Source organism: Hippocampus comes, unplaced genomic scaffold (assembly GCF_001891065.2).
Source record: "Hippocampus comes isolate QL1 unplaced genomic scaffold, H_comes_QL1_v1.1 scaffold147, whole genome shotgun sequence".
NCBI lineage: Eukaryota > Metazoa > Chordata > Actinopteri > Syngnathiformes > Syngnathidae > Hippocampus > Hippocampus comes.
The window spans coordinates 2581000-2591742 of NW_017805009.1; the positions used below are offsets into that span (position 1 = coordinate 2581000).

At 46.1% G+C, this 10743-nt stretch overlaps 1 protein-coding gene across 1 annotated transcript in view; it reads left to right on the forward strand.

Moving 5' to 3' along the window:
- LOC109510227 (paxillin-like) overlaps positions 1-8707 on the forward strand; it is a 23061-nt gene extending 14354 nt beyond the window's left edge. The window contains exons 5-15 of the mRNA XM_019860399.1: positions 1648-1709; positions 2799-3001; positions 3254-3336; positions 3421-3560; positions 3635-3818; positions 4012-4126; positions 6848-7006; positions 7089-7262; positions 7350-7431; positions 7520-7668; positions 7762-8707. Coding sequence (XP_019715958.1) covers positions 1648-1709; positions 2799-3001; positions 3254-3336; positions 3421-3560; positions 3635-3818; positions 4012-4126; positions 6848-7006; positions 7089-7262; positions 7350-7431; positions 7520-7668; positions 7762-8028 — 1618 coding nt within the window. The 3' untranslated portion in view covers positions 8029-8707. The remainder of the gene's footprint in view (positions 1-1647; positions 1710-2798; positions 3002-3253; positions 3337-3420; positions 3561-3634; positions 3819-4011; positions 4127-6847; positions 7007-7088; positions 7263-7349; positions 7432-7519; positions 7669-7761) is intronic.
- Positions 8708-10743: the final 2036 nt, after the last annotated feature.

Genomic DNA, 10743 nt, shown 5'->3' on the forward strand with positions numbered 1-10743 from the left:
CGGGGCCCGCAAGCCCGCCTCATTAACATCGCCGCTACCTTGGAGGCGGCAGCGGGGGACGGCGAGGCGGAGGCGCGTCGCACCAGCGCCAAACCGGGACGGCTCAAAAATAGCAACCTGGCGTTCGATTCCCACCTCGCACTTGCCAACGTGATAACGCCTTGACGTTTATTTACATTTCCGTCTTCTACTCCGCGCATAATAAACGCCAAAAACTCATCGGGCAGGGTTTCAAGCAAGAGTTAGGGCTTGCAACAAGCTTGAGTCAGGTGTTCAGAGCAAGGCTCTGAGTCAGGGTGTAAAATGGGGTTTCCACCAACAGTTCGGGTTTCAAGCCAGGGTTGGGATTCCAATACAGAGTTAGTGTTTCAAAGTAGGGTTTCAAGGCAGGGTTGGGGTTTAAAATACGCTTCCAAGCCAAGTTTAGAGATTCAAACAAGAGTTGGGCTTTTCAAATAGGATTTCAAACCAGGGTTTGGGTTTCAAATTCAGTTTTTAAGACACAGGACTCAAGTGGGGTTTTAACGTTGGGTTAGACCAGGTATCAAAGTCAAGGCCCGGGGGCCAGACCCGGCCCGCCACGTCATTTTATGTGGCCCGCAGGAGCAAATCGTGTGTGTCAACTTTCATGATCCTTGCTGAAATCTGTACCGAAATGTCAAATTGTCATGGGGAAGAAATGACGTTCCCTCCGATGGAAGCCGTAACTCTGAAGTGGCCCGCGACAAAAAATGAGTTTGACAGCAAAGAGCGAATAAGGACAGTTTTAAAATACAAAGTACTTGACAACACGGTTATTTCATGAGTGGCTAACAAAAGCAACCATAACGCAACTGAGATATATTCTTGTTTTTTTAATGTCATCATTTTATACAGTTTCCTCCTACTTTGGTGGCTATGTTTCTCATGCAAATGCCAACTGCTGAGTCAACATGGTCCAAAACGTGGTCTCAGAAAGTTGCAGAGTCTACAAGTATTTTGAAGGGCCTCAGGCAGTATGGTTTCTTTGTCAGTATAAGAAAGCTTTCTCGGAACGGGTTATTAAAATTAATTATGCATTGACACTGATTCCATTTATTATTATTATTTTTTTTTAGTGCTTACAAGTATGTTTAAATCACACGGTCCACACCGTCATTGGTATTTTTTTTCCCCTTTCCTCGAGGCCTTATCTTTTAAGTGACAGTCATCGTCAGTGAGACCTTGTTCAGCATGTCTGCGCCAGGTGCAGATTATTTTGAGAGGGCCGTGATATTTCAGCTCATTTGCGCAGACATGAGCTACTCACTGGGCTTAGTGCTTTAAATAGGCAGGAGGTCCCAAGTGGTTTATGGTAAACCAGCCAATTTCAGCATGTGTCCTATGAACACGATGAATGTGCAGGATTGGTCAGAACATGGGTACCGGTGTTCATTTTATCCAAGGATTTTCTGGGGATTGGATCTGTTTCTTATTGGTGAGTTATCGCCTTTTCAAATAGGGTGCCAGATTGCAATCACAGTTGCCACAATCATTTTGGGATGAGAATATTGGGGGAAAAAAATCATGACTTTGATTATCGTCACTCAAGTGATACTGTCAGGCAAGTTTGGTGATCCGAGCCCTCCCCCTGTCGCGGTCTATCATTGCTCTTGTTCACTAACTATCTTTGTCTACTTCACGAGCACGCGCTGCTGTGGATGGACACATCCAACAGGTGCAGCAGGAATGTGAGTACAGAATCTGACCTTTTTGTGGAGCCTATTTTAAAAGTTTGAATTGAATGATAGATGTATTTGGTCACGCTTTTCAATGTTTTATTGGCGTTGACGTCGGTAGAGTGTCGCTTTACCTCCGTATTACAAGGTAGCTATGAGCCTAACATTATAGGTTGCACTTCAACTTAGTATTTTCTGTTGCACCAACAGACGATTTATTATGCCTACTCATTGTAGACACTCAGTGGGATGAACTGAGGGATGTGGGCTGAGATGACGGTCTGAAGAGGGATAGTTCCTCTTTCACGAAGAATGTTTTTTTTTTTTTCTCTCATGTGCATATAAAAAGATTTCTGTGGATAAACAATTTCCAGATGATATTCAGTGTACGAATTTTACCCATTAGTTATTTTTTCTTTGTCTTCCGTTCCTTGTAATTCAAAGGTGCCAACTGTAAGTGTTCCTAATGTCTTTTTGTCAAAGTATGCAGCCGGTGACTGTGACCTATTCTTGACCGGCTGACGGTGCACACACAGTGTGATGTCAGAGGCTATTTTATTCTCGCATTCCGTTGGCCACTAAGCAGTGTGGTCCAATCCCTGCCCTGGACAGGGTTCAGAAACACCTCGACCCCTTTGTTCGGAACAATCACATGGATTCAGATCCACGTTTCTGAAAGGCGGAGGCTAAGTGGAAGAGGGCAGGTAGCAATTCAGTGACAGCAGAGTTGTATTTATAGTGAAGGACTGATGGGCAAAGAATGTTGGGGATGTTTTGGAAAGGTCAGGCAGTACATTAAGCCATCATGATGGTGTTAGGAAGTGAATTGCCTTTTGGTGACAGGCTGTAATGAGAGCCAGCCATCAATAGGCTACTGTTGTACGTTTACAGCCTGACAAACAACCACGTAAAAAAAAAACACATAAAAATGAGCATGTAACTGGTGTCTTGTTAAGACCGTGATGATGAAAAATGCTGATGCACACTTTTTCTTGTAGCCTGACAAACAACCACGTAAATAACACATAAAAATGAGCATGTAACCGGTGTCTTGTTAAGACTGTGATGATGAAAAATGCTGATGCACACTTTTTCTTGCAGATGCGTTATTGGCTGACCTGGAATCGACCACGTCCCACATTTCAAAGAGACCAGTGTTTTTGCCAGATGAGACACCCTACTCCATCCCCACTAGCGGGAATTATTACCAGGATCAATCAGTTCCACCTCCAGTCCCTCCGCCGCCCACAGCTGAAGCGCTGAATGGTTCGCTGCAAGACCACTCCGATCATTCCTCTCAGCAGGTGCACATCTCTAGTGTGGCCTTACTTTTACTTCGACTTATACTTAAACATTTCTCAAACACAGACATGATTTTTAAAGAGGAAACTAAGATGAATCAAACAAAGGAACCTTAAATCTCGCTTAATTTGATGTTTTATCTGTGCAGGATGGTTTAATCATTAAACTTCAATGGATTGTAATCAGGAAAGCTTGAAAAACGCCCGTGATTGCTTTTGAGTCTGTGCGCATAACTGGTTTCAAAATGACTGCAGTCTTTAGGTTCAGTCCAGAAGAACCCATGGTCGAGGGACAGTAGCAGCTCTCCGTCTCATATCGAGGAAGACCACGTCTACAGGTGAGCTTGCTGCTCTCTTGGCATCTACAGCGCATCACAGTAGGGCTTTTGTTGCTTCGGTTAACACTTGTTTGTCTCTCTCAGCTTTCCAAACAAACAAAAATCATCCGACTCGTCAACAGCAGCCATGACCTCCGCCCTGGGCAGCAACTTATCGGAACTTGACAGACTGCTTCTGGAGCTTAATGCGGTTCAACAGAGCTCCCCTTCATTCCCCACTACAGGTACATTCAAGGGTTTCCTCTTCATCAGGCCTGTTAACTGCGCAACGGGATGAGTAATGGTCATGTTTTTGCAGAAGAGAGGGCCCCACCGCTACCATCCACCAGCATCACCCACTATGAAAATGGCAATGCCCCTGACATCAGAGTTAGCCCTCCACCTCAGGAGGAGCCCAAGAGGAATGGAACAAGGCAGGATGAGCTCCGACCCACAGTGGAGAGTCTTTTGGATGAGCTGGAGGGTTCAGTGCCTTCGACCAGGTTCGGATGAGCTCAACATCAACTCCCTGCTTAATTTCATTTGTTATATGAACAAACGGCAAATGGATGTCTGCTCTGACCCTCATGGTACACATCTGAAGTTTTTCTTTCTGGTCCCAAGATAGTATTTGGGAGAATGGTCATTTTGAGTTTCATGGTTCAAAGGTTAAATGCTCTGTATTCTATTTTCCAGCCCATCCCCTCGCCACAGTGATTTGGACAGCCCCTCTCAACAGCAGACACGGATTTCGGCTTCATGTGCCACACGAGAGTTAGATGAACTGATGGCCTCTTTGTCTGACTTCAAGGTATAAAAATCACAGTTTAAAAAAAAAATCCTGTCATATTCAGGATGGTTTCGCAGTTCCTGCGTTCAGGCTTACTCTCATTTCTGTGTTTCTAGCCCAGCTCCTCTTCCACCCCTCCTCATCCTCCAGTCTCTACCTTCGTCACCCCAGTGGCTTCTCCTTTCCTCAGTCTGTCCCACTCATCTGCCTGTGCCTCTCCTATGTTCTCTTTGCCTGCTGGTCTCGAACTACATATAGATGAGGACGGAGTCGACCGCGGCTCGTCAGCGGCCTATTTGAATCGTCTCGCTTGTCACAGTCCTATATCGTCCCTTTCTGCAGCCAGTGATCTGGACTCTGTCGCAGATGTGTTTGCCACCGTTCCACCATCGGCAAACAATTCATTGCTTGTCCTCACTGCTTCCGTTAGAAACAACCAGCAGAGAAACAGTTCAAGCCCATCCACTACTCCCTCAATGACTTCAGTAAACACAGTCTTAGACAACAAGACTTCGAAATCACCTAGCCTATCTGTGGAGCGTTTTTCACCCCCTGCAGCTGCTTGTAAACCATCTTGTTCATCTGATGAGAGGATCAGTGGCTCCTTTGCCATCCATGATCCTCATATGAATCTCTCAGTCTCACCCCTTCAGTCCCTCACCCCACCTTTATCTGTGCCAAAGACTCCTTCACCTCTCCCTTGTATGACTTCTGTGTCTCCACCCCTTATCAGTAACTCCTTCAAAACCTCCTCCCCGGTCTCTCCGGCCAACATTCCCTCACCTATAACTTTCCCGAGCTCTTCAATGGCTAGTGTACATGGGATGCAGCCAGAAGCCCCAGCCAAGAATGCCAGCCCCCTCACTCTGCATCAGCTCCCTGTCGAAGAACCCTCCCTGGATGAAGCACTCGACAAACTGCTCGAGATGAGTTTTTCTCAAAGTGACTCGGCGGCCGAGGTGAAGGATCTGCAGCTCCATATGGAGGCGCCCTGTCTTGGCAGAGGAGCCCCCGAGGTGCAGGAGGAGCTTATCCTGCCCATGGACAGAACCGGTGTGCAGCCTGACATGTTCACTTGCAGCGCCAACACCATCACAGATGAATCTGTGGACGGAGGTACCGACACCAACGGAGATTTGGACTGGGCTGATGAGGAACTGTCCATGTCCTTCCACGACGGACTGGATGGCACCATGACGCCGTACACTGAGAGGCTGTACACAGATGGCAGTGTGACTCCACTGACGGAAGCCAGCTGGATGGACGATTCCATGACGCCGTCCACATGCCCCGGGTCGCCAGACATTGCCCTGGACCTGCCTTTGTTGCAGCCGCCCAATATGGACAGAGTTTCTGCCTCGGGACATGTAGGCATCTCACTTGCTCAATGCAGGATGTCCTTGTGTTTCTCACGTGTAACGTTGTTTGCTGATTGGAGTGACACATCTCTAGCAAGTAGTGCCTGCTGCTACACACTCTGCTTGTCATTTGTGGGGATTGAAACACAGCAGATGAATACCCCTCCCAGCACATTTTTTTTTCTAATTTATGAACGCCTCCATGTTGACGTTAGACTTTTAACATGGGTTGCTTTGCTGTTCTACTCACCGTGTGCTCCCGAGAAAGCTTAGCTCTGAGATATTGGGGTTACCGTTGGGCTCGGTACAGCATGGAAAAGTATGAGTCTTAAGCTCCTCCCCCAACTACTGCATCCCTGCTTGGAAATGTCATCAGGTGACTCACCCGCTCGGTGTGCTCTTGCTTGTTCATCACTGGGCCATAGTTACAGTGGATTGATGATGAGCTGCTTGACACTCCTGTCTAGATCAAATCTGTGATAAGGCGCACTAAGGAGACCCCCAATGTGCACCCTATGTATCGAGACGGTGTCCTGCGCAGGAAAACGGGTCCCATCATCGTCAACAAGAATTCTACCCAGGACCGCCTCATAGAGGAGCTCCAGGGCAAGTTTGGTATCAGCCGCTCTGAGCGTCGACGTAAACAGCCAGATGATTGGCTGACGGACGGGGTCATTGTCACGTCCAAGCCTCAACGCTTCCGTCCTGATGGAGCGGTCGGCGAGGTGGACAAGGTTGGCTGCAGTGTTTTCAACAGATGCTTCCCCCCCCCCCCCCCCCAGTTAATTCACCTTCAGTGTCGACTCTGTTTCTTTTTGTGTGCTCCCTCCGTGTGTCTCTCTTCCACTTTAGATTGTCATTGTCCCCGGGTCACCTGTTGCCGTGAAACAGGTTCTCCCGCCTCAGTCACCTCCTGCTCCTCGTCATCCTCCTATCATAGAAAAAATGAAGCAAATGCTCCCCGTGCAGCAGACTCCTGCTCCTTTACCTCCACCCCCACTACCTCCCTGTCCCCCTCCTCACCCTCGTCACAACCAAGAGCAAGTCAAAGTTCCACTTCAGCACATCATAACGGCTTCACCAGCACCACAGCCACCAGCACCCATTCAGGACCCACCTACCCCCACACTAGAGCCCCCTCTGTCTATTCATAAAAGCCCAACCCAGCTTACATCACTGGAAAGTGTTCCACCAGTTGCACCCAAGGTCCTGGTATCTGTAGGCTGCCAAACTGACTATGACCCTCTCTTCTCCTCGGTGCAGGCATGAACCCGTCGTATTTTTTTTCCCCCCTTTCTGGGTGTCGCACCTTTTAAATGCTTTCCATTAGCGCGATAAGCTATGAGCGGTGTTTTCAACCCTTTCCACATTCCAACCTCCTCAGATGGCTCAAGGGAAAGGGGGTGCTCCTGGCGGTCCACAGACGCAGGTCAACAAGCTGGACAACATGCTCGGGAGCCTGCAGTCGGACCTCAACAAACTGGGTGTGCAAACTGTGGCGAAAGGAGTTTGTGGTGCCTGCTTCAAGCCAATCGTTGGACAGGTGAGATACGCCGTAAATTGCTGTCATCTGAGAGCAAAAATGATTCGGTGATGCCTTTATATATTCATTTGTGTTTGTGTAGTTGGTGACTGCCATGGGGCGCACATGGCATCCTGAACACTTTGTGTGCACGCACTGTCAAGAGGAGATCGGCTCCAGAAACTTTTTTGAGCGGGAAGGGCAGCCTTACTGCGAGAGAGACTACCATAACCTGTTTTCTCCTCGATGCCACTACTGCAACGGGCCCATACTAAATGTGTGTCCCTGCGTTTTTGTTGTTGTTGTCGCCAAATACCTGCGCTGACTTTAACTCAACCTGCACAATGTGTTCTCATGTTTACAGCAAGTTGTAACTGCGCTGGATCGAACATGGCACCCTGAACACTTCTTCTGTGCTCAGTGTGGATGCTTCTTCGACCCAGACGGTAGTGTGGGTTCTTGATCAAATTCTGTCTCGGCATTACATGAATTGGATTGTCTGATATCTGAGCTCCTTGATGTTTTCCCTACAAGGGTTTCACGAAAAGGATGGCAAGGCTTACTGCAGGAAGGATTACTTTGACATGTTTGCGCCAAAGTGTGGTGGCTGTGCTCGAGCCATTGTGGAGAACTACATCTCAGCACTCAATTCGCTTTGGCACCCGGAGTGTTTTGTTTGCAGGGTGTGTATATGACAGTGGTTTATGACCATGTTAAGATGTGCTTAGAGAATATGTAATACACAACTTCATCTTTTGTCCATTATTTCTCTTCAGGAGTGTTTCACGCCATTTGTCAATGGAAGTTTCTTTGAGCATGATGGGCAACCCTACTGCGAAGTCCACTACCACGAGCGCCGTGGGTCCCTGTGCTCCGGCTGCCAGAAGCCCATCACGGGTCGCTGTATCACAGCCATGTCCAAGAAGTTCCACCCGGAACACTTTGTCTGTGCCTTCTGCCTCAAGCAACTCAACAAGGGCACCTTTAAAGAACAGAACGACAAACCCTACTGCCACGGCTGCTTTGTGAAGCTCTTTAGTTAAAGAGAGAGGCATCTACAGTACTTGTGGTACTGCCGACAAAAGTGGCCAGAGCAGCCGAGGTATAAATACAGTGTAAATCTAAGGGTGTAACCTTTTGAAAGTGTGTATGAATTACATAACATGCTTAGGCTAAACTACATTCACCCTGCCTCGGATTGAGTGTGTAAACTGTGGTAGATTTACCCGACATTTGTGAACAATGGAAATCAAGGGTGAAATAACGGTTGCGTGTTTTGACTTATGACTTCAGCTTTCTGGGTATTTTGTTTTTTTTTCCTATTATATTTTCTAGTTTATTTACTTATCAGGTTGACAGTAAAAAAGACAGAGGACTAAAAAAAAAAATCATAAAAATTTGGATTATTAACATTCTCGCTGGTTGAGTATGTCCTTTTTAGGATTAAAAAAAAAGTTACAATCAGAGCAGGGAGCAGGTGACTTACTATTGTGTGATTACACTTTAACTCAGTGGTCCCCAACCTTTTTTGTGTCACGGACTGGTTGAGACAAGTACATGCTGTTTGCGGACCGGCATCCATTTTTTTTTTCCATCGCATTTTATTTGCCAGTTTTAAAGCACTGTTACTAATAACAATGATACTTGTAGAGTAATTCAACATTTTATTAACATTCATTCATTTCAAACAATGTTATTCTACTGCACAACTAATAGAATGAAGCAAAATAACAGTGAACTATTAAGAAATGGACCAAATAGGAATAATAAATACGCCTTATAATGTAAACAATCATTTTTTAAGTTACGATCCTACACACAGCCTTTGCTACTTAGAAAAGATGACACGATTGTTTGCAGCTTCCATCCGGTGGCTGCTGGCTGGCTAGTTATTAGCGACTAAACTGCCAATGTTTAGGTGGGCAGGTTGTTCAAACTCCACTTGAAGTTTTGATACTTGTTCAAATGATTCAACAGGTTTCTTGTATTGCCTTGTTTTGTTTGTTTGTTTGTTTTTGGAAGACATAGCACGCAGAACAGCTTACTCCTCCACGTCGCTCTGGCGATATCACCAGGGGAGGAACTTCTCTTGTCAAAATGGCTTCATTTTCGGAAGTCATGGCTGCCCATCAGCTACGTGTTTAGATACTGTATACGTTTGCTCAATTTGTTACTGTGATGTTGTTTACGGGCGGCCCGGTGGTCCAGTGGTTAGCGCGTCTACCTCACAGTGCAGTGTGGAGTTTGCATGTTCTCCCCGGGCCTGCGTGGGTTTTCTCCGGGTACTCTGGTTTCCTCCCAAATTCCAAAAACATGCAGGGCAGCTGATTGAACACTCTAAATTGTCCCTACGTGTGAGTGTGAGCACGGATGGTTTTTCGGGCAGACTGATTGAACACTCTAAATTGTCCCTACGTGTGAGTGTGAGCACGGATGGTTTTTCGTCTCTGTGTGCCCTGCGATGGGCTGGCAACCGGTTCCTACTGCCCGAAGACAGCTGGAATAGGCTCTAGCACACCCCGCGATCCTCCTGAGGATAAAGCGGATCAGAAAATGGATAGATGTTCTTTAATTCATTGGCAGATTCTGTTGATTTCGACCTTCAAACCAATGTTAGAAGGGGCACTTCGATTGGCTAGAGTGGCGCACATTCCCGCCATGTCTGATGGAGTAAATTTGCTCACAGCTCGCAGGTCTGTCTCTGTGGCCCGGTCCCAAACAGGCCGTGGCCCGGTATCAAGCTGCGAACCGGTGGTTGGGGACCACTGCTTTAACTAATTTTCAGCCAGTTGATAATGTTGAGATGTTTTCGTGTTTTATTGTGCCATGTTTGATAAAGCAATGGCATTAATGTAAATGAAGCATCAACTGGAAGTTGGCCGAGTGAGAAATTGATTTTTCGTGGTATGTGAAGATGCTTTGTCTTTTCGCTCTGGATTTATTCAGTCAGCCACACGTTTTAGGTTTGAATTGTTTATCCCAGCATGTTGGGGGGAAAAAAATGATGTACAGTACACGAGTCAGATATTCTTAGAGTAACAATGTGTTTCTAGAATTGATCATCTGGATATTTTTTGTCATTGAATAATTCCAGTTCAGTGTAATTGTTCAGCAGTTAATGGTGGGAAGCGAAAGCACACACTTGCGAAATCTTGCATTTTGAAAATTTTCATGACCAAATCATTCCTTGTTTTCGCTGATGAAAATGAACGTTCACTTACACCATTCATTCAGCAAAAGTGGAAATTTACACACACATTGCAGTTTGTAGTGATTCCTGGCATCTCCACGCTATTACTGTAAAAGAGTGAATCAAAAATGTATTTTGTAAACCTTTAATTTTACGAGAGGCACTGGGATGCTTACCAAGAGTATTTTGATTACTACTCCCTACACAACGATGCTGACTATTAGTGGGACAGTGATGCTGGACTACTGTTGTTACAATGACAGAATTGTTGGTCAATAAAGGACAGTCTGTGGCATTTATTATCAAATTGTGATATTTATAGCTGCACTTGTGTCTTTTGTCAATATAAGTTACTGTATTAAAACTATTGTGTTGGGCTTGAAACATTTTGGCATTTAATGAACACAAACGAGAGAAAATGAGACTCGTCCTCGCTGATCTACTCCTCAGATTACCAAACTTGAGTCTAGCGTAGACTACGCGACCAGTTAAAATAATTGCTCTATCCCAAGAAGTTGTTACATGAGTTCTTGCGAGAGGCACTGGGATGCTTACCAAGAGTATTTTT